Consider the following 24,477-nt stretch of genomic DNA (forward strand, 5'->3'; position numbering starts at 1 on the left):
CACGCTCTGTCTATCACGCTCTGTCTATCACGCTCACTCTCACGCTCACTCTCGCACGCTCACTCTCTCACACTCTTGTCTCTCGCTCTGTCTCCCTCACTCTGTCTCTCACACACTGTCTCTCACCCTCACTCTCTCACCCTCACTCACTCATCCTCACTCTCTCACCCTCACTCTCACTCACACTCACTCTCTCACACTCACTCTTTCACACTCAATCTCTGATGCTCTCTCTCGCTCTCAGTCTCTCGCTCTCAGTCTCTCACACTCAGTCTCTCACACTCGTTCTCTCACACTCGTTCTCTCACACTCGTTCTCTCACACTCGTTCTCTCACACTCGTTCTCTCACACTCGTTCTCTCACACTCGTTCTCTCACACTCACTCTCTCACACTCACTCTCTCACACTCACTCTCTCTTGCTCTGTCCCACGCTCACTCTCACACTCTCATTCTCACACTCACTTTCTTTCGCTCTGTCTATCACGCTCTGTCTATCACGCTCTGTCTATCACACTCTCACACTCACTCTCTCACACTCACTCTCTCACACTCACTCTCTCACACTCACTCTCTCACACTCACTCTCTCACACTCACTCTCTCACACTCACTCTCTCACACTCTTGTCTCTCGCTCTGTCTCCCTCATTCTGTCTCTCACACACTGTCCCTCACACTGTCTCTCACCCTCACTCTCTCACCCTCACTCTCACTCATCCTCACACTCTCACCCTCACTCTCACTCACACTCACTCTCTCACACTCACTCTTTCACAGTCAATCTCTGATGCTCTCTCTCGCTCACTGTCTATCCCACACTGTCTCTCACATTCACTCTCTCATTCACTCCCTCACACTCAGTCTCTCAAGCTCTCTCTCTCTCACTCTGTCTCTCTCTCCCTTGCTCTGTCTTTCTTGCTCTTTCTCTCACAATCTGTCTCTCACAATCTGTCTCTCACACTCACTCTCTCACACTCACTCTCTCACACTCACTCTCTCACACTCATTCTCTCACACTCACTCTCTCACACTCACTCTCTCACACTCACTCTCTCTCACACTTTTTTTTCGCTTTGTCTTTCAAGCTCTGGCTCTCGCATTCACTTTCTCACACTCAGTCTCTCACACTCAGTCTCTCACACTCAGTCTCTCACACTCAGTCTCTCACACTCAGTCTCTCACACTCAGTCTCTCACACTCAGTCTCTCACACTCACTCTCCCACACTCAGTCTCGCTTGCTCTGCCCCTCTCGCTCTGTCTTTCTCACTCTCTCTCTCTTGCTCTGTCTCGCTCGCTCTTTCTCTCTCACACTCTCTCACTCTCTCTCACACTCACTCTCTCACACTCACTCTCTCACACTCACTCTCTCACACTCGGTCTCTCTCACTCTCTCTCACATTCACTCGCTCAGACTCACTTTCTCACTCACTCTCTCTCTCTCACACTCAGTCTCACACTCACTCTCTCACACTCACATTCTCACACTCAGTTTCTCACAGTCTATCTCTCACACTTATTCCCTCACATTCACTCTCTCACACTCATTCCCTCACATTCACTCTCTCACACTCATTCCCTCACATTCACTCTCACACTCATTCTCTCACACTCAGTCTCTCACACTCATTCCCTCACACTCATTCCCTCACATTCACTCTCTCACACTCAGTCTCTCACACTCAGTCTCTCACACTCAGTCTCTCACACTCAGTCTCGCTTGCTCTGCCCCTCTCGCTCTGTCTTTCTCACTCTCTCTCTCTCGCTCGCTCTTTCTCTCTCACTCTCTCTCTCACTCTCTTACACACTCTCTCTCTTACACACTCTCTCTCTTACACACTCACTCTCACACTCACTCTCTCTCACACTCACTCTCTCTCACACTCACTCTCTCTCACACTCACTCTCTCTCACACTCACTCTCTCTCACACTCAGTCTCTCACACTCAGTCTCTCACACTCACTCTCGCTTGCTCTGCCCCTCTCGCTCTGTCTTTCTCACTCTCTCTCTCTCGCTCTGTCTCGCTCGCTCTTTCTCTCTCACACTCTCTCACACACTCTCTCACACACTCTCACTCTCTCTCACACTCACTCTCTCACACTCACTCTCTCACACTCACTCTCTCACACTCACTCTCTCACACTCGGTCTCTCACACTCGGTCTCTCACACTCGGTCTCTCTCACTCTCTCTCTCGCTCAGACTCACTTTCTCACTCACTCTCTCTCTCTCACACTCAGTCTCACACTCACTCTCTCACACTCACATTCTCACACTCAGTCTCTCACAGTCTATCTCTCACACTCATTCCCTCACATTCACTCTCTCACACTCATTCCCTCACATTCACTCTCTCACACTCATTCCCTCACATTCACTCTCTCACACTCATTCTCTCACACTCACTCAAACTCACTCTCACACTCTCTCTCACACCCACTCGCTCACATTCACTGTATCACACTCAGTCTCTCACACTCGGTCTCTCACACTCGGTCTCTCACACTCGGTCTCCCACACTCAGTCTCCCACACTCAGTCTCTCACACTCAGTCTCTCACACTCAGTCTCCCACACTCAGTCTCTCACACTCACTCTCCCACACTCAGTCTCGCTTGCTCTGCCCCTCTCGCTCTGTCTTTCTCACTCTCTCTCTCTCGCTCTGTCTCTCTCGCTCTTACTCTCTCACACACTCTCTCTCACACTCACTCTCTCTCACACTCACTCTCTCTCACACTCACTCTCTCTCACACTCACTCTCTCTCACACTCACTCTCTCACACTCTCTCTCTCACACTCTCTCTCTCACTCTCTCTCTCACACTCACACTCTCACACTCACTCTCACACTCACTCTCTCTCACACTCACTCTCTCACACTCGGTCTCTCACACTCGGTCTCTCACACTCTCTCTCACATTCACTCGCTCAGACTCACTTTCTCACTCACTCTCTCTCTCTCTCACTCACATTCTCACACTCAGTCTCTCACAGTCTATCTCTCACACTTATTCCCTCACATTCACTCTCTCACACTCATTCCCTCACATTCACTCTCTCACACTCATTCTCTCACACTCACTCAAACTCACTCTCACACTCTCTCTCACACCCACTTGCTCACATTCACTGTATCACTCTCACACTCTCTCGCACACCCATTCGCTTAGATTCGCTCTCTCACACTCATTCTTTCACTCACTCTCTCACACTCACACTCTCACACTCACTCTCTCACACTCACTTCCTCACACAGTCTCTCAAGCTCTCTCTCTCTCACTCTGTCTCTCTCTTGCTCTGTCTCGCTTGCTCTTTCTCTCACAATCTATCTCTCACACTCAACCTCTCTCTCTCTCTCTCTCTCACACTCAGTCTCGCTCACTCTCTCACACTTAGCCTCTCAAATACAGCGTCTCACACTCAGCGTCTCACACTCAGCGTCTCACACTCAGCGTCTCACTCAGCATCTCACACTCAATCTCTCACACTCACCCTCACACTCACTCTCTCTTGCTCTGTCCCTCACACTCACTCTCACATTCTCATTCTCACACTCACTTTCTTTCGCTCTGTCTATCACGCTCTTTCTCTCACACTCACTCTCTCACACTCTCTCACACTGAGTCTCTCACACTCCCTTTCTCACACTCTGTATCTCTCGCTCTGTCTCTCACACCAACTCTCTCACACACGCTCTCTCATATTCTCTGTCACACTCACTCTGTTACACTCAATCTCTGATGCTCTATCTCTCACTCTGTCCATTCCACTGTCTCTCACACTCACCCTCTCACACACTCACACACTCACACACTCACACACACTCACACTCACACACGCACACACGCACACACGCACACACGCACACACGCACACACTCACACACTCACACACTCACACACTCACACACTCACCCTCAGTCTCTCAAGTTCTCTATCTCACTCTCTCTCTTGATCTGTCTCTCGCTCTGTCTCTTGCACTCTGTCTCTCTCACACTCACTCACACGCTCAGTCGCACACTCTGCCTCTCACACTCAGTCACTCACAGTCGCTCTCTCACAGTTACTAATTCACATACTTTCACACTCACTCTCTCACACCCACTCTCTCTCACTCTCTCACACTCTCTCTCTCACACTCACTCTCTCACACTCACTCTCTCACACTCACTCTCTCACACTCACTCTCTCACACTCACTCTCAATCTCGCTCTGCCTCTCTCACTCACTCTCACACTCACACACTCAAACTTACTCTCTCACACTCTGTCTCTCTGCCTCTCTCTTTCTGTCTCACACTCGCTCTCTCACACTCACTCTCTCACTCACTCTCACACACTCACTCACTCACAGTCTCTCACACTCACTTTCTCTTGCTCTGTCTCTCACACTCATTCTCCCACTCGCACTCTCAAACTTACTCTCCCACACTCTGTCTCTCTCTCTCTTTTTCTCGCTCTCTCATACTCGCTCTCTCACACTCACTCTCTCACACTCACTCTCTCACACTCACTCTCTCTCGCTCTGTCGCTCACAGGCACTCTCTCACATTCGCTCTCTCACATTCACTGTCACTCACTATCTGACTCATTCTGTCACACTCACTAATTCACACTGTCTCACACTCATTCTCTCACACTCATTCTCTCACACTCATTCTCTCACACTCACTCTCTCACACTCACTCTCACAGTCCCTCACACACTCTCACACTCAGTCTCTCAAGCTCTCTCTCTCTCTCTCTCGCTCCATCTCTCACACTCACTCTCTCACTCACTTTCTCACACTCACTCTCACACTCTCTCTCGGTCACACTCACTCTCACACTCAATCTCTCATGCTCTCTCTCTCATACTCAATCTCTCATGCTCTCTCTCTCTCACTCTGTCTATTACACTCTGTCTATCCCACTCACTCTCTCACAATCAATCTCTCATGCTCTCTCTTTCTCACTCTGTCTATCCCACTCTGTCTCTCACACTCACTCTCTCATGCTCTCTCTCTCTCACTCTGTCTATCCCACTCTGTCTATCCCACTCTGTCTCTCACACTCACTCTCTCACAATCAATCTCTCATGCTCTCTCTTTCCCACTCTGTCTATCCCACTCTGTCTATCCCACTCTGTCTCTCACACTCTGTCTCTCGCTCACACTCACTCTCACTCACTCCCTCACGCTCAGTCTCTCAAGCAATGTCTTTCTCACTCTGTCTCTCTCTCTAGCTCCTTTTCTCACAATCTCTCTCTCACACTCGCTCTCTCACACTCGCTCTCTCACACTCGCTCTCTCACACTCGCTCTCTCACACTCAGTCTCACTCACACTCTCTCTCACGCACTCTCTCTCTGTCACACTCGCTCTCACACTCACTCTCTCATGCTCTCTCTAACTCTGCCTATCCCACTCTGTCTCTCACACTCACTCACTCACTCTCTCGCTCACACTCACTCTCTCACACACTCTCTCACACTCGCTCTCTCTCACTCACTCCCTCACACTCAGTCTCTCAAGCTCTCTCTCTCTCACTCCATCCCTCTCTCTTTGTTCTGTCTCTCTCGCTCTTTCTCTCAAAATCTGTCTCTCACACTCAGCCTCTCTCTCTCTCTCTCTCTCACACACTCACTCTCGCACACTCACTCTCTCATGGTCACTCTCTTACACTCCGTCTCTCAAGCTCAGTCTCTCAAGCTCAGTCTCTCAAGCTCAGTTTCTCACGCTCAGTCTCTCACACTCTGTCTCTCACACTCACTCTCTCTCTCTCTGTCTCTCACATTCTCACACTCTCATTTTCACACTCACCTTTCGCTCTGTCTCACGCTCTGTCTCAGACTCACTCTCTCAGACTCGCTCTCACACTCACACTCTCGCACTCACTCTCTCGCACTCACTCTCTCACACTCACTCTCTCACACTCACTCTCTCACACTCAGTCTCTCACACAGTCTCTCAAGATCTTTATATCACTCTCTCTCTCGCTCTGTTTCTCTCGCTCTGTCTCTCACAATCTTTCTCTCTCTCACTCACTCACAATCTCTCACTCTCTCTCCACACTCTCTTTCACACACTCTCTCCCACACTCGCTCTCACTCACTCTCTCACTCACCCTTTTACACTCATTCTCTCACACTCGCTCTCTCACACTCACTCTCTCACACATTTCTCTCACCCTCAGTCTCTCAAGTTCTCTATCTCACTCTCTCTCTTGCTCTGTCTCTCTCACTCTGTCTCTCGCACTCTGTTTCTCTCACACTCACTGACACACTCACTCTCACATTCTGTCTCTCACACTCAGTCTTTCACTCTCATTCTCTCACACTCACTGTCTCTCACACTCACTGTCTCTCACACTCATTCTCTCAGACTCTCTCACACACTCACTCCCTCACACTTACTCTCTCACTCTCTCTCTCACATTCACTCTCACACTCACTCACACACCATACTCTCTCACACTCTGTCTCACACACTCCATCACACTCACTCCATCACACTCACTCCATCACACTCACTCCATCACACTCACTCCATCACACTCACTCCATCACACTCACTCCATCACACTCACTCTCTCATACTCACTCTTTCTCACACTCACCCTCTCACACTCACCCTTTCACACTCACCCTCTCACACTCACCCTCTCACACTCACCCTCTCACACTCACCCTCTCACACTCACCCTCTCACACTCACCCTCTCACACTCACCCTCTCACACTCACCCTCTCACACTCACCCTCTCACACTCACCCTCTCACACTCTCTCTCTCACACTCACTCACTCACACTCACCCTCTCACACTCACCCTCTCACACTCACCCTCTCACACTCACCCTCTCACACTCACCCTCTCACATACACCCTCTCACACTCACCCTCTCACACTCTCTCTCTCACACTCACCCTCTCACACTCACCCTCTCACACTCACCCTCTCACACTCACCCTCTCACACTCACCCTCTCACACTCACCCTCTCACACTCACTCACTCACAATCACTCTCATACAATGAATGTGCTGGAGATCAATCTTCAATTGCTGACTGCTCGTGGACAATGCTGGCGATTCTGTTTATTATTAACATCAGGTGATTTTTTTAATCAATGTTCACCGTTGACAGTTTCATTCCTTGAACCCCTGTTTTTAGAAGCAATGAGAGAGCTGTACAGGAGATCAAAATCATTTTGCTGCGAGCCTTAAACCTCCAACATATCCCCAGAATCCATCGAGAAACAGTGGACCAGCTCAGACAGATCTGGAGAGCCAGCCTCCAAGCCTCATCCCACAGCTTGAGGGACTCAGCAACAGATCAGCAACTAGGTATGTGTGTCTGCGCTGTCTCAGGGTGCTGGTAACCTCAGCAGGATTCTCTTAATGTGTGGGACGGGTCCGAGAGCCAGTCCTACACTGCTACATACTATGGAAGAAAAGAAGGTAAGACTTGCATTTCGATAGTGCCTTTCACAACCACTGGATGTCCAAAGCGCATTCCGCCAATGAAGTACTTTTGGAGTGTAGTCACTGTTGTTATATGGGAAAAGAATGTTGGGTGCGGGATAAATATTGGCCCCAGGACACCAGGGAGAACTCTCCCTGCTCTTCTCCGCAATTATGGCCGTGGGATCTTTTACATCCATCCGAGAGAGCAGACGGCACTCAGTCTCTCACACTCAGTCGGTTTAATGTCTCATCTGAAACACGGCACTTTCAACAGCATGGCATTCCCTCAGTACTGCCCCTCCGACAGTGCGGCGCTCCCTCAGTACTGCCCCTCCGACAGTGTGCGCTCCCTCAGTACTGCCCCTCCGACAATGCGGTGCTCCCTCAGTACTGCCTCTCCGACAGTGAGGCGCTCCCTCAGTACTGCCCCTCCGACAGTGCGGCGCTCCCTCAGTACTGTCCCTCCGACAGTGCGGCGCTCCCTCAGTACTGCCCCTCCGACAGTGCGGCGCTCCCTCAGCACTGCCCCTCCGACAGTGCGGCGCTCCCTCAGTACTGCCCCTCCGACAGTGCGGCGCTCCCTCAGTACTGCCCCTCTGACAGTGCGGCACTCCCTCAGTACTGCCCCTCCGACAGTGTGGCGCTCCCTCAGTACTGCCCCTCCGACATGCGGCGCTCTCTCAGTACTGCCCCTCCGACAGTGCGGCGCTCCCTCAGCACTGCCCCTTCGACAGTGCAGGTCTCCCTCAGTACTGCACTGGAGTGTCAGCCTGGATTGTACTCAAGTTCTCGCAGTGGGACTTGAACCCACAACCTACTGACACAGACATGAGGGTGTTGCCCACTTTATTAAAAATTAATATTTATTGAACATTTACCATATCATGATCAATCCATTGTATCTTACAAATCCTTTCAGCCGCTCGGCCTAGCCACTTGCCCAACACTTATTAACATTAAAATGTGAAGTTTAATTTGTCTTCTGTAATATATACTATAGTATAGTAACATATACTATTATACTTTACAAATTGATCATACAACACTATCTTTAAATTATTTTCTCAATAAAACATCGACAGAGTCTTATAATGATATTTTAGCTTATATTCAAAATACTCTTTTAAGTTTATTCTCCTCTCCTTAAAAAAACAGAGCATTCCTTCATTGTCAGTTGTGGCTTAGTAGGTAGCACTCTTGCCCGAGTCATAAGTTCAAGTCCCACTCCAGGGACTTGAGCACAAAAATCTTCGCCCAAACTCTAATGCAATGCTGAGGGAGCGCCGCACTGTCGGAGGGGCAGTACTGAGGGAGCGCCGCACTGTTGGAGGGGCAGTACTGTGGGAGTGCCGCACTGTCGGAGGGGCAGTACTGAGGGAGCACCGCACTGTCGGAGGGGCAGTACTGAGGGAGCGCCGCACTGTCGGAGGGGCAGTACCGAGGGAGCACCGCACTGTCGGAGGGGCGGTACTGAGGGAGCACTGCACTGTCAGAGGGGCAGTACTGAGGGAGTGCCGCACTGTTGGAGGGGCAGTACTGTGGGAGTGCCGCACTGTCGGAGGGGCAGTACTGTGAGAGTGCTGCACTGTTGGAGGGGCAGTATTGTGGGAGTGCTGCACTGTTGGAGGGGCAGTACTGAGGGAGCGCTGCACTGTCAGAAGGGCAGTACTGAGGGAGCACCGCACTATCGGAGGGGCAGTACTGTGAGAGTGCCGCACTGTTGGAGGGGCAGTACTGAGGGAGTGCTGCACTGTCGGAGGGGCAGTACTGAGGGAGCACCGAATGTCGGAGGGGCGGTACTGAGGGAGTGCCGCACTGTTGGAGCGCCGTTGTTTGGATGAGATGTTAAACCGAGGCCCCATCTGCTCTCTCAGGTAGGTGTAAAAGTTACCACTATTTCAAAGCAGAGCAGGGGAGTTATCCCCGGTGTCCTGGTCAATATTTATCCCTCAATCAACATATCAAAAAACAAATGAACTGGTCATTATCACATTGCTATTTGTGGGCGCAAATTGGCTGCCGCGTTGCCCACATTACAACAGTGACTATACTCCAAAAGTATGTCGTAGGCTGTAAAGTGCTTTTGACGTCCGGTGATTGTGAAAGGCGCTATATAAATGCAAGGCTTTCTTTTTGTTTGCACAATCACAAATCCCGCCAAAGTGAACATTCGGTTAATTGCCGCTCTGCTAGACTCGGGCAGACTCTCCTACAATCCCCATCCCGAAATTGAGTCCCACGGGATTCCCATTCTTGCTCTTTGGTCATCACCCAGCAAGAAAGCCTCACACAACTGTCGAACGTGGTACTTAAAATCCTTTAACTTCGGACATAACACCAGTAAATGGGACTGAGTCCCATCCCGCGTCCCACACACTGGGCAACTTGCCACCTCTATTCGCCCAATCTTGCACAAAACTGTAAAGGTAAAAATCCGGTTATGAGCCAATTTGAAATCCAATTCAATCCACCCTGGACATTTATAATTCTCCGACACTCCTTTCCAAATCCTGTTGAAGTCCAGCTGTTGGTATTTATTCTGCCAAAACTCCTGACCAGCATGTGCCTTGAAATTCCATTCTCTAAATACCCCATAGAAATCTCCAGTATTACAGTTGCCAAATTACAGTTGATAACCTCGTTTCCTTTCTCCAGCAGAACGCTTAGAAAAGCAGGATGCATTATATCTCCTTTGGAGATTTGCTTATTTATTTCTTCCATCCAATCCTGTAGCATTGCCCTCACAATCTTCTCATATATGATCTTAATTGCTTTTTCCTCTACCTCCTCCCAAACCACGTCCCTACTATCGCTTCCGGCAACCAAACTGGAATTATCTCATATAATACATCTTTCACATATATAATACCAGCTTTTATAAAAGCTTGATTCAATAATACCTCTCCTTCAATGTTGATCCACCTGCTCAAACATAAGGGCTGTTTTAATAATTCCTGAGCACCCTTGGGCATAAACTGCACACTTTAAAAAAAAAACTGGGCCCAAGTCTCTACAACCTCCTTATAAAACCGAGGGAGAGGTTTAATCGATTTCAAAAACATATTATTGTATTCCATGTAAAATATTCCCTGTCCTCCTATCCCACTTAATTTTAAAAAATGCTGCAAAAACTTGTATTTGACTTCTGAAGAAATCTCTTCACCCGTTTAATTTTAAAGGATTTTATCTTCAAATCATCTGGGAAATTGAGTCCTCCTTGATTTTGCTGTCCAATTGTAAGCAACCAAGGCTGGTTTCCCCTTCCCATTAAAAACCTCACACAAGCCTCTCCGATGGACTTTCCCACCCACTCAGGAATATCCTCCGCAGTCAATAAGTACCATAGTTTCGATAGCAGGAGAGCTGACTCCACTGTCACTTTTCCTTGCACTTTCAACCACCTTCTTTTCCATCTTGTCAAAATCTTCTTAATTTTCATAACCTTCGGTTCCCAATTTAGTCGATCCACTTGATCCCTATCCTTCGTGCACCCCATATGCACCCCCAGAACTTCTAAAACCTCCACCATCTTAAAAGGGCTTCCCTCCAACCACCTCCCCCTCCCCCCTACCCCTTCCCACAACCAGAAATTGGGACTTACTATAATACACTATGGCTCCTGAAGCTATATAACACTCATCCACTACTCCCATAGCTTTCCTTACGTTAAGGTCGTGTCATCTGTCAAATTCCATGAGCTCTATCACATCTCGGATTGAGACCAGAGAGTCAGCGATGTCCCGGCCTATGACTCCACAGGACAGTGAGGGCGAAACTATCTGCGGCATCACCTCCTTCATATCATTTGCCATAACCCTTGCCAAGATCTTATAATCCACATTTAATAATGTGATGGGCCTCCAATTCTTCAGATCCCTTCTATCCCCTTCGTAACTATAACCTAAGCTTATGATTTCTCTCCGAATAGATGGGGCCAGGCTTCCCCCGTTTTAATCTCCTTAAAAACCTCGAAGACAAATGGACTTAATGGGGATGAAATTCAGCCTCACGAAAATGCTTCCCACCATCGGAAAATGGTGGTCATGTGGCGGAGTTGTGTCGCCGCCGATTTGGCGTCCAATGGCCGCCGCTCGCGAAATTCTCAGCCGAGCTTTTTTTTGGCGGTCCCCACTTCTGCCCCGCTGCTACCGAACCCTCCTAAGAGCGTCATCAATTCGCACACCGCCGATCTCCCGCCCCTCCAGCCAAATCCAGCAAAAGATCTTCGGGCCGCTGAGCGGTTCCCCCGACAACTTTCTCGCGCCCGCCATTTTATTTGTTTTGTTATTCGACTGCTGGGTTGGACCCGACAATTATTCCCCCCCCCCCCCACCCCTGGGTTGGGCCAGACAGGCGGACACGCACCCTCCCCTTGGGTGCCAGGCCACTGGCCCGGCCGAAACACTCCCTGGTGTCCCAGTGGGCCAAAGTGAAGTAATGGCAGAGCTTGCAGCGGCCTGCCCCTTTAAGTGATGGGGGCCAGACATGGTGATTCACACCCGTCGTGACATCATCCAGCGCCCCGGCTGATAACTGACAGTGGCCGAGACCCCATCCCGCCTCCACTTCTGTCCCTCGAGTGTGCTCACCCCCACACTTCCAGCCCCATTATGACCGACGTCCGGTCCGCTCCCCCAAAAATGACAAGGAGCTGAATTTTGCGCAGGAGGCTACCTCATCCTCCACGGCAGAGAAAACGCATCTCGGGCTGTTATGTCTTCAGATGCTCTAATAATGACTCCACGAGACAATGTGTTGTGCTCGAACTGTAGTGGCCTTAGTCCTTTATTTATAACTCCAGAGTGAGGATCACAACTTTTATACGAGGCCAGACACACCTGCACAGGTAACCTACAAGTCTCCCACTGCGGTGCCCTCTGGTGGCACACCTTGTAATAGTACAAGCAGTAACCATGTAGGATACATGACATCACTCTCCCCAAGTCCTTCGTGCAAATTGCCTTTGCATTGACTGTGCTCTGGGCTTAGCTCTATCGTGTTGACCCTTGGAGTGTCGTTTCCATCTTGGGTGAGTAGGTGGTGTACCGTTGGCAGTAGAGTTGCTGGTGGTTTCTGTTTGTGCGTCCATGACCACTCTATTCTCTCCCCCACCCCCCCCACCCCCCAACATACAGATTGTGCCGTTGGCTCATTACATTCATATACATTCAAAGTCCAGAAACAAATTTGCATTCACAGTGTTGCATTTGTGGTACAGTGGTGAGGTAAGTACATTTGAATGGTGAGGTATATACTTGGAGTCAATGCTGGGGTCAGCAGCGGTGCGTGAGGACAAACTGGTGCCAGAACTGCTGGATGGTGGGGGCGCGGTGCGCAGTGCTGGCAGTGGGAACCCGGTTGGCTCAAGTTGCCTGCTCTTGGGGCTTTTGCTGTTGCTTCTAGCGTCGGGCAGGTTCACAGATGCCTGTGACCTCCCTGTCCTCTCCTTGCGCCCCGGCTCACTGCTGGTCCCCGAGGAGTAGTCGTCTAGCAGTGCACAGGGAACTGCTGACTCGCTTGCCTGGGCGCTATTTGGTTTGGGATCCTGGCTGGTCCCGGTCCCATTTGTGTGAACCACTGCGGGTGACCCCTCGTTCCCGGGTGTAGCCTTGGTGGCGATAGGGTCTGGGGGCTGAGCCTTAGCGCAGTTTGCGCTTTCAGGCTCGTGGCGGTTGGTGCCATCAAGTGCCTGAGAGGTGGAGCTAATCGGGGGCAGGGTATCAATATCCTGAGATCGCTTGCTCTGCAGCTTGTATATATTAGCTGCCTGTGGCCACACTCCGTGGTGCATCACTCTGGTCCCAGGGACGCAGGCTACAGCATTGGGTAGCTCACAATGGGTGTTTGCCCGCTGCATTGACTGTATGCAGTTGAAGTCCTACATCGCACAACATTTCATTAGTTATTGTAAATAACCACTCGCGTGACTTTTCCTTGCTTATTGCATGTTCACAACTCTGATCATCAATTACACATTTTACATCTAACTCATAGTTGCTATTACATGGTGGATAATGTGGACCTGTCCCTTTAAGTGTGGCGGGTTGCTGGCCTTCTTTAAGAGAGCCTTGCTATGTTTACCCCAATCCTCTTCTTCGCTTGGTGTCACGTGTTGCTCCATCAGCGCTGCACCTCGTGGTCTGGTCGCCGCCATCTTTTTCTTCAGCACCTCACCTCGAGGTTTGGGCGCCATCTTTCTTCCATCCACCATGACGACTGCGGTGATCCTCTTCTCCCTGGGTTCTGCCACCGAAGCTGGGATGTCGCTTCTGGGTCCAATTTTCTTCCTCCGGAATCCTGCCACTGGAGCCTGCAAGGTGCATCTGGGTCGTCTCAGCTGGATCATCTCCACGCAGTCGTGCTGAGCGGTCTGTGTCTTGGGTGCTGGTCTGCTCTGCTCTCTGGTGCCAGATCCAACCTTAGGTGGGGGTTTGCTTTGCCTCTGAGCGCGGGGGACGTCAATCGCTGGAGAGATGAAATCTTCCCAGATCCAATGGATCTTCTCCATCCACCTTCTTCCGAGTAGCATTGGTCCATCACTTGTAACATTCCACGGGGGTAACTTGTGTACCTTTACATCTGCACTACCAATGACTGGGATAAGTTCATTGGTGTAGGTGTGCGGCTTTGCCTGAACCGGGACCAAATTGGGTTGTGCAGCCTGATTGTCCCAGAGCCTCTCAAAGGCTTCTTCATTCATTGCTGACTGGTTCGCCCCCGTGTCCACTTCCATGAAGACTGGAATACCATTTATCTCGACTACCATCCTCAACGGGGAACACTCGGTGGTGCAGGTAAACATGCCATATACCTCATCGTGGGGCTGAGCTGCCTCTCTGATTATCGCTTCATAATCCGTGCTGGATTCATGGCCATCTGCAGACTCTTCATCAACACAGTGAGTCATATTTCTTTTACACATTTGCTGGAAGTGGCCCTTTGTGCTGCAGCCTTTGCACACATAGTCTTTAAAGCGGCACTGGTGAGCCCTGTGATTCCCTCCGCAACGCCAGCATGGTGCTACTCAATTAGCCCCCCTCGGCGGACTCTGAGTTAAGTGACCCGGGGGGCTGTTCTCTCTCCCCTGAGAAGATTCACGTTCCACAGTCCAGCCTCTAAAAGGCGCCATTCTGTGCACATTACCTGCCGGGTTTGAGTCCTGAGGATGAGTCATCCGCCTAGAGCCGAAGGTTGAGGTCATGAATGCTTGCCTCATGGAGATGGCCTTCTGCAGTGTGACTGTGGTATCTGCAGATAGTAGCTTATGAAGAAGGCCCTCATGGCCGATTCCGATGACAAAGATATCCCGCAGCACTTCGGTGAGGTGGTCGCCGAAATCACACGGTGCCGCCAGCCTCCAGAGGTCTGCAGCATATTTTCCGATCTCCTGGCCTTCGGGCCATCAGTTGGTATAAAACCGGTGTCTGACTGTGAGGATGCTCTCTTTGGGTTTGAGTTGTTCTTGGATCAGCGTTACAAGCTCCTCATACATCTTGGTCGTTGTCTTCGCTGGTGCCAGCAAGTCCCTGACGAGGCCATAGACTGTGGGCCCACAACTGGTTAGCAGGTTAGCTCTGCGCTTATCAGCCAGTGTGGCCGGATTGTCGCCTGCCAGGTTGTTTGCTGAGAAGAAATGGCCGAGCCTCTCCACAAAGGCATCCCAATCATCACCATCGGCGAAATGCTGCAGCGTACCAAAGGTAGCCATTTTCGCGTGAAGGTCCGTAATCTCATCGCCAATTGTTATGTCTTTAGATGCTCTAATAATGACTCCACGAGACAATGTGTTGTGCTTGAACTGTAGTGATCTTAGTCCATTTAATGTAACTCCAGAGTGAGGATCACACATGGTGGCCTGCCTTTTATACTAGGCCTGGCACACCCGTACAGGTAACCTGCAAGTCTCCCACTGCAGTGCCCTCTGGTGGCACATCTTGTAATAGTACAAGCAGTAACCATGTAGGATACATGACACAGGCAACGCTGAAGTTTTAACCCCAAATCTCCAAAAATTCTTTATAAAATTCTTCACTTAGTCCATCGGGCCCTGGGCTTTAGCCCCCAACCCCTCAACATTACACTTACTTTTATTTCTGCTAATCCTAAATCTTTGTTACACATGCTTCTCTCATCCTCTTTTAAATCCTCTTCAATAAAAGCACTAACCTTCTCCATTGCCAATTTGGAAATGTCTTCCTTTGTATATAACTCTTGATAAAACTTTTGCATGTAACTGGCTGCCTCCAAAGTCTCTCCACTTTCATTAATAATCTATTCCCCAACCTTCAACTCTCCAATTAATGCTAACCTTTGTCGCAACTTCTCTTGCTTCAGCACATATCTAGTGCATCTTTCTCCCTCCAATGTGTCTTTAGCCTTTGCATAGAGAATGGCCCCCTTGCATTTTCCAGCTTGCGATAATTCCCACTCTTCCTTTCAAACCACCCACTTAGTCTCTGCTCCCTTATCCCCTCTGTCAACTGCTTTACAGATCTGCAAACCTTCTGTTTATATTTTCGTCTCGATGCCGATTAGCTGTTGCTCTCTCTTTCCCATAATGTACCGAAAAAACTTTGACCTCATATTTGAAATTGTCCCACCAAACTCCTTTTTCTTTCAAGAATAATGGTTCCTTCTGAGCATTCTTTATTATATTTAAAATCCCTTCTTTAAAAGCAATTTCTTTCAGGAACTGATTGTTAAAAATCCAAACCTTGGACTGATCTTAACTCTGCTGATCCAAAGTCGAGTGGTCGCTAAAAAATACATTTTTAATAATAAATCTCCAGCAGCTCAGAACGTAACCCTTCCTGCATTAACACAAAATCTATTGGGCTCTGTTTTAACACATGACTCACACAACCTCTTCTGGAGAACTCCCTTTTTATGTGGTTCCGATCCCTCTATAAGTCCCTCAAATTTGAATTTGCCATAATTTTTACAATCATCTCTCTGAAGTTATCATCCTTAAAGGTCATCTGGGCTGAATTGTCCATCTGAGATAAAAATATATTAAAATCCCCCACTCTACAGGGGTTTTCCGCCCCTGCCACTTCTGTGAAAAACTCACGATGCTTGCAATGGTCATTCGGCGCATAGATAGTAAAGAGATCACAATTTAATTCTTCCGTTTTCACCTGTAAAACTCTCCCCTCAGTGTCCTTGTCGACCAATGCAACATTATCTTTCATGGACGAGCTCACTAAAACAGCCACCCGTCTAGGGTTATTATTTGCGTAACCTGCAAACACATCTCCTTTCCGAACTCTTTCTAGGATCTCCTCTCCAAACTCTTTCTAGGATCTCCTCATCCCAAAAGGTTTCTTGCAGACACAACAGGTCTGTGCCTTTAAAACACTGCAACAACTGCTACAATTTATTCTCCCTCCTCAGTCCGTTCACATTGATTGAGATCATTGCTCCTAACAAAGGAAGAATGCATTATAATCCCCCTCTCCATCATTTACTCTCGAGCCCTTCCCTCCTCTCATGCTTCTTCCCAACTTTTTGGGCAGCTGTTGCTTTCTCCTGCAGCCTTCGGCTCTTTTTCACCTCCTGTCTGAACTTTTCCGGCAGTTTCAGCCTCTTCCTTGCATTATTTTGAGGCCCAGGAGCTGCCCTTTCTCCCTCTTTCTGCCCCTCTCTAACCTTCCCCTTTTCACACGATGCCCCCACCCCACCTCCCAACTTCCACATCTCCATCCTCCTCTGACCCCTCATTCTCGACCTCTTCTGTAATCTCCTGTCCCTGCTCCTCGTCATACACAGAATCGCCCTGAGAGAGTCTTCCTGCTCACATGCTTTCTCCAAAAGTGCCACTCCCTTCGGCCTCACCCCCACCGCTGACCCTTACTCCCCGTTTCTTCTCTCTCTGGGATAATGGCTTCTTTGTCTCCCTGCTCCCGTCCTGCTGCCCCTTTAAGGCTCCTGCCTCTTGCACCCGCTCCTGGTCTTGCCCCCTCCTGCTCCCCAAGATGTACAACTCCCCGTCTCTCTTTGGAGTACTTACACTTACCCTGCACCCCGCATCCGCCTCTGTTCCCCCTCCCCCCCGGAAACCTGATTCTTTAGAGAGAGGCGAGCCATATTATGGCTTGTCTCTGTCCCTGACCCATGATGTCCTCCACTGACTTTGTCCTTTTCCACCATAGTCGGTGTGTTTTCCACCATCTCCATCCTTTTTTCCGCTCCACAATTTTCTGCCTCTTCTTGCGCTCTTTCCTCATTCCGTTCGGCGGCTGTATCCTCCGCCTGCTCCGCTCCTCCGGCCACTCCACTCACACCTCCTGCTCCTTCTCCTATCTCCTCATCACTCAAGGAGCTTCCTTCTGCCACTCACTCATAGCGGGTGCAACAAACCGCACAGCTCTCTGCCTTGCAGCTCCTGGCAATGTGTCCAGACTTGCCGCAGTTATAACAACACAGGTCTGGACAGCTCCTTACTAGATGGTCGTATCCAATGCAGTAACAGTGAACCTTCACCTGGTTATCATGCAGAACCCGGAAGTACTGCACTCCCTCCATTGTCTCGAATTTCATGCTGTCGGGTCATGACTTCACCCCCTCTGGGAACCGCACTTTTACGTAACGGGTTCCAAAGGCCACCCGCGTTCCTGGATAGTATCTCCTCTTTATTACCAAGTAAAGTTTAATGTCCCATGACTCCAACTTTTTTATCAGCACATCTTCCTCAACATAATGAATGAGACCATCAACTCTTCAGAATACAGCAGAAATACATCAAAGTACTTCTCACCAACGTTCAAGCTCAGTGAAAGTCTTTCCACTTCCTCTCGGCCATTGACCTCAAATCAAACATTTGGCTTTGGTCGGCAGGCAAAGCAACTTCCCTCACCACAGTCCTCGTGTACTTCCTGAATGATAGCCCAAGCTCACATCTCCTTATCCTGGGGTTGAATCACCACCATGTTTTCTTTACCAAACCTCTTGGGGTCCCGGAACAAATCTTTAGGCCTTTTATTCTCCCTTCTCCTAATATTTTCTCTCCTGATTAAATTCACTCGGAGCATTGTCCTCTGAGTGGCCCGGCACTCCTGGCCCGATGGCTGATGTTTATGAGCCAAAGAGTCCCTAAAATGTGGGAAAAAACCCAAAACCCACCACCAACCTTTTACAAACTCACTCCAACTCTTGCAGTAATCAGCAGTACCTGCTCAATCCGAGATCCTCCCACCGAGAGAATGTGACCCACTGAGTCACAGCTGACACTGAGAGAGAGCAAGACTCCCTCATCTGCCCGAATATCTCCTTATATGGCTCAGTGTCAAATGTTGTTCCATAATGCTCTGGTGAAGTGCCTTGAGGTGTTTTACAAGGTTAAAGATGCTATATAAATGCAAGTTGCTCTGTTATATTGTGAGTGCATTACAGTGTGAGGTCTAGTAGTGTAAGGTATTAGTGTGTGGTGCATATTTGTTTTATTGAGTCATTGAAATTTACAGCACAGAAGGGGGCCATTTGGCCCATCGTGTCCGTGCCGGCCGACCAAGAGCTAAGCAGCCAAATCCCGCTTTCCAGCTCTTGGTCCGCAGCCCTGTAGGTTACGGCACTGCAAGTGCACATCCAGGTACTTTTTAAATGTGGTGAAGTTTTCTGCCTCAACTTTCCTTTCAGGCCGTGAGTTCCAGACCCACACCCCCATCTGGTTGAATGAATTTCCCTTCAAATCCCTTCTAAACAGTCTATCAAGTCCTTTAAATCTGTGCCCCCTGGTTGTTGACCCCTCTGCTGAGGGAAATAGATCCTTCCTATTCACTCTATCCAGGCCCCTCATAATTTTATACACCTCAATCAGGTCTCCCTTCAGCATCCTCTGTTCCAAGGAAAACAGCCCCAACCTAACCAATCTTTCCTCAAAGCTAAAATTCTCCAGTCCAGGCAACATCCTCGTAAATCTCCTCTGTACCCTCTCCAGTGCAATCACATCTTTCCTGTCATGTGGTGACCAGAACGGCACGCAGTACTCCAGCTGTGGCCTAACCAGTGTTTTATACAGTTGAAGCATAACCCCCCCCCCCCCCCCAGCTCTTGTATTCTATGCCTCAGCCAATAAAGGAAAGTATCCCATATGGGAATTGCAGCATAGTGGTTAATTTACAGAACCCGTATTCCAGAGGCTTGGACTAATAATCCGGAGACTTCAGTTCAAATCCCATCACGACAGCTGGTGAATTCAAATTCAGTTAATTAAATAAATCTGTCAGTAACGGTGACCATGAAACAACCGGATTGACGTAAAAACCCATCTGCTTCACTAATGTCCTGTAGGGAAGGAAATCTGCTGCCCTTACCTGGTCTGGCCGATATGTGACTCCAGACCTACAGTTATGTGGTTGACTCTTAACTTCCCTCTGAAATGGCCCAGCAAGACACGCTGCTGCAATAAACTGCTATAAGAAAGAATAATAAGAGTAAAACTGGACAGACCACCCAGCTTGGCCTCGGCACTGGTTATGGACACGGCAACGGCACACCCAGCCTAGTTAGCCCACTTAACCCATTTTGTTGAGCTGTTGGGGACGCACTCCAGCTCCGACCGCTGGAAGAGATGCTGAGCATGCGCGGCTGGAAGAGATGCTGCGCATGCGCGGCTGGAAGAGATGCTGCGCATGCGCGGCTGGAAGAGATGCTGCGCATGCGCGGCTGGAAGAGATGCTGCGCATGCGCGGCTGGAAGAGATGCTGCGCATGCGCAGCGAATTTAGAGAGATCACACGCATGAAAAAACTTAGAGGGAACATTGCATAAACATAACGTCAGATGCTATCTTACATCCACAACATGCGTTTGATACTGCTTAGAAATGAATCAAGGATAAAAGTTGAAAATGTTGTGCTATCTTCTGGCCTCTGTAAATCGGTGCTGTGAAATAGAAGTGTCCCCTCCTTAGAGCCTGTGTCAGCATCAAATCCCCATCTCAGTCATACTTATGCCCCTCTGCAAACATTACTGATGCCGACCCAATTGCCGCCAGGTGAGAACTCCCTTGCCGTCGTACTCTGGGTATCGGGAGGGAAAAGATGCAGCACCAGTCACTTTCTTTGGTACAAGAGGTGTGAGCGTGGGCAGCCATGACCCCACTCTAAAAAGGATAGGGCATATTTGAGAACGCAGTGCATTCTGGATGCAGGCGTCCGCCATTGGGGCCTAGAATCACAGAACGGATCCTTTTCAGATCAGGCCAGGGAGAATCGCTTTTGCGAATTATTCATTTGAATGAAGTATTACTATATTTTTTTCCTTGGCTGCAGTTCGGGTCTGCCTCTGACCCATGAGAAGGGAGAGTGGATAGACGAATGTGCAGTGTGAGCTCCAGCTCGCCTTCTATTTCTGTCCCACCCAGCTGGCCGGATAGAATGACCTGGCGGGCCGGATATTTTGCCCACCACTCGCCACACGGGACTGCAGCGGTTCAAGAAAGCGGCTCACCAGCACCTTCTCGAGAGCAATTAGGGATGGGCAATAAATGTCAGGCCTTGCCAGCGACGCCCACATCCCAGGAACGAATAAAACAAAACGCCTTCTTAACCACTCCTGCAACTGCTGGTCACAAAGTTTAATATTGAATGCCTCCATTACAGCACCACCCACAGGCGTATCTCGCATTTCAGATAAACATGCACACCAACACTGGAGTTGTTGCTGCTTTGTGAAGTGAGGTGTTCATTCCCGAGAGGGTCCCCTGATCGAACAGAAACATAGCAGTGAACCACCCATTTTAGTCTCATGTCTAACGTTTCTATTTTTCAGCTGCTGGTGAGATACGATCCCAGGGCGGAGTGCTGCTCACAGGGGCCAATGAATCAACACCAACCTCACCGAAAAACTGCTGCCAAACTGCGGCACAAATCTCCCTCACAGGTAACCGACCGGGATTTAACACCGGGATATAACACCGGGAGTTAACACCGGTTTTAACACTGGGTGGTCATCAAAAACCCAGGTCGCCGCTTGGAGCGTGGGCAGGAACATCGGTGGGGCCCAGGTACAGCGGAGGAGCGGGAAGGTCGGGGCAGATGAACGGCAAGAGATCGTGGTGGAGGAGCGGCGAGAGACCCTGGCGGAGGAGCGGCGAGAGATTGTGGTGTAGGAGCGGTGAGAGACCGTGGCCGAGGTGCATTGAATGTTTTTGTGGTGGAGGAGCAGCGAGAGATCGTGGCAGAGGAGCGGTGTGAGATCGCGGCGGAAGTGCGATGTATGTTTGTGGTGGAGGAGTGGTGAATGTTTGTGGCAGAGGTACGGCAAAGAAGAGCCGAGGGCCCAGGGGCAGCACGGGCTCAGCCCACACGGCGATATGTGTGCACACTTGGCCCGTGCAGCAGAGCTGGTCTCAAGTCGTCCTGGTTAACCCTTGCCACTGGACGAAGACCTCGCTCTGTCAAGCCCGTGTGGTGGCTGGTGTGCAACGGTCACCCCACGTTAAAAAAATCCACGCACAAGCATCTTCCACCCTCTCGATTGGAGTTCAGGACTGGGTCCTTCATTGAAACATCTGTGAACTCATGTGGAAGCAAGTCATCCTCGTTCGAGGGACCGCCTATGAAAATTAACACCGGGATTTAACACTGGGATATACCGAGATTTAACACCGGGATTTAACACTGGGATGTACCGAGATTTAACACCGAGATTTAACACTGGGATGTACCGGGATTTAACATTGGGATTTAACACGAGGATATACTTGGACTTAACACTGGCATATAACACCAGGATATAACACCGGGATTTAACACCGGGATATAACACCAGGATTTAAAACCGGGATTTAACACCGGGATTTAACACCGGGATATATCACTGGGATTTAAAACTGGAATATAACACCGGGATTTAACACCAGGAAATACCGGGATTTAACACTGGATCGGGTTTTTACTGGGACTAACATCGTGATGGGGAGAGAGCGCGGCAGTGGGATTAGTTTGGGATTGATACAGGGCTGTGGAGAGAGAGCGGGGCAGTGGGATTAGTTTGGGATTGATACAGGGCGATGGGGAGAGAGCAGGGAAGTGGGATTAGTTTGGGATTGATACAGGGCTATGGGGAGAGAGCGGGGCAGTGGAATTAGTTTGGGATTGATACAGGGCGATGGGGAGAGAGCAGGGCAGTGGGATTAGTTTGGGATTGATACAGGGCTATGGGGAGAGAGTGGGGCAGTGGGATTAGTTTGGGGATTAATTCAGGGCTATGGGGAGAGAGCAGGGCAGTGGGATTAGTTTGGGATTGATACAGGGCGATGGGGAGAGAGCGGGGCAGTGGGATTATTTTGGGATTGATACAGGGCGATGGGGAGAGAGCGCGGCAGTGGGATTAGTTTGGGATTGATACAGGGCGATGGGGAGAGAGCGGGGCAGTGGGATCAGTTTGGGATTGATACAGGGCTATGGGGAGAGAGTGGGGCAGTGGGATTAGTTTGGGATTGATACAGGACTATGGGGAGAGAGCGGGGCAGTGGGATTAGTTTGGGATTGATACAGGGCGATGGGGAGAGAGCAGGGCAGTGGGATCAGTTTGGGATTGATACAGGGCGATGGGGAGAGAGCGGGGCAGTGGGATCAGTTTGGGATTGATACAGGGCGATGGGGAGAGAGTGGGGCAGTGGGATCAGTTTGGGATTGATACAGGGCGATGGGGAGAGAGCAGGGCAGTGGGATCAGTTTGGGATTGATACAGGGCGATGGGGAGAGAGCAGGGCAGTGGGATCAGTTTGGGATTGATACAGGGCGATGGGGAGAGAGCAGGGCAGTGGGATCAGTTTGGGATTGATACAGGGCGATGGGGAGAGAGCGGGGCAGTGGGATCAGTTTGGGATTGATACAGGGCGATGGGGAGAGAGTGGGGCAGTGGGATCAGTTTGGGATTGATACAGGGCGATGGGGAGAGAGCAGGGCAGTGGGATCAGTTTGGGATTGATACATGGCTAAATATTTAAAAAGTTTAAAAAACTGGTTCACAATTAGGAAACCAGCTGAGAAATTGGCCCGCTGATCCTGTGTTTACGGTAATGTTGCAGTTACTGCCCTGTTTAACTCATCACCAACAACAATGTATTTAATGTAGTAACACATCCCAAGGCTGGAGCGTTATCAAAAAAAATTGACTCTAAGCCAAGATTCCAAGATTGGACAGAGGACCAAAATCTTGGTTTTAAGGAGCGTCTTAAAGAAGGAGAGAGAGGCGGAGAGGTTTAGGCAGGGACTTCCAGAGTTTAGATCCCAGGCAGCTGAAGGCATGGCCGCCAATGGTGGAGGGATGGGAAATTGGGTGGATGTGCAAGAGGCCAGGATTGGAGGAGCGCAGATACCAGCCGGTGCATTGCGTGTAAAATCTGTCTTTTCCGCGTGTGCTGTGCTCCACCTCAGGGATAGTTGATGGATGGCAGACTGCCACGTTTCACTCTGTTCCTCCTTGTGTCTTTTTCCTCAGATCTGGGCTGGGAACATTGGATTCTGTATCCCGAGCAAATTACCTATGTGGCGTGTGCCAGCTGCAGGCACCCGCGGGCCGTGATGTCCCTTCGCTGCCACCGGGATGGACCCCTCTCCAGGTCTCAGGCCCACAGGGTAGGTTCTGGCCGCGTGCACCTCATCATCATCATCATAGGCAGTACCCTCAGAATCGAGGAAAACTTGCTTCCACTCTAAAAATGAGTCCTTATGTGGCTGAACAGTCCAATACAAGAACCACAGTCCCTGTCACAGGTGGGACAGACAGTGGTTGAGGGAATGGGAGGGTGGGACTGGTTTGCCGCACGCTCCTTCCGCTGCCTGCGCTTGATTTCTACACGCTCTCGGCGACGAGACTCAAGGTGCTCAGCGCCCTCCCGGATGCACTTCCTCCACTTAGGGTGAACTGGTCTTTGGCCAGGGACTCCCAGGTGTCGGTGGGGATGTTGCATTTTATCAGGGAGGCTTTGAGGGTGTCCTCTGCCCACCTTTGGCTTGTTTGCCGTGAAGCTTGCTTTGGGAGTCTCGTGTCTGGCATGCCGACTATGTGGCTTGTCCAGCGGAGCTGGTCGA

At 49.9% G+C, this 24,477-nt stretch overlaps 1 protein-coding gene across 1 annotated transcript in view; it reads left to right on the forward strand.

Moving 5' to 3' along the window:
- LOC139239379 (inhibin beta C chain-like) overlaps window positions 1-24,477 on the forward strand; it is a 70,591-nt gene that overhangs the window by 39,490 nt on the left and 6,624 nt on the right. Inside the window, exons 2-4 of the mRNA XM_070868055.1 lie at window positions 7,144-7,316; window positions 21,206-21,316; window positions 23,885-24,021. Of these exons, the coding sequence (XP_070724156.1) occupies window positions 7,144-7,316; window positions 21,206-21,316; window positions 23,885-24,021 (421 nt within the window). The remainder of the gene's footprint in view (window positions 1-7,143; window positions 7,317-21,205; window positions 21,317-23,884; window positions 24,022-24,477) is intronic.

Source organism: Pristiophorus japonicus, chromosome 27 (genome assembly GCF_044704955.1).
Source record: "Pristiophorus japonicus isolate sPriJap1 chromosome 27, sPriJap1.hap1, whole genome shotgun sequence".
Classification (NCBI taxonomy): domain Eukaryota; kingdom Metazoa; phylum Chordata; class Chondrichthyes; family Pristiophoridae; genus Pristiophorus; species Pristiophorus japonicus.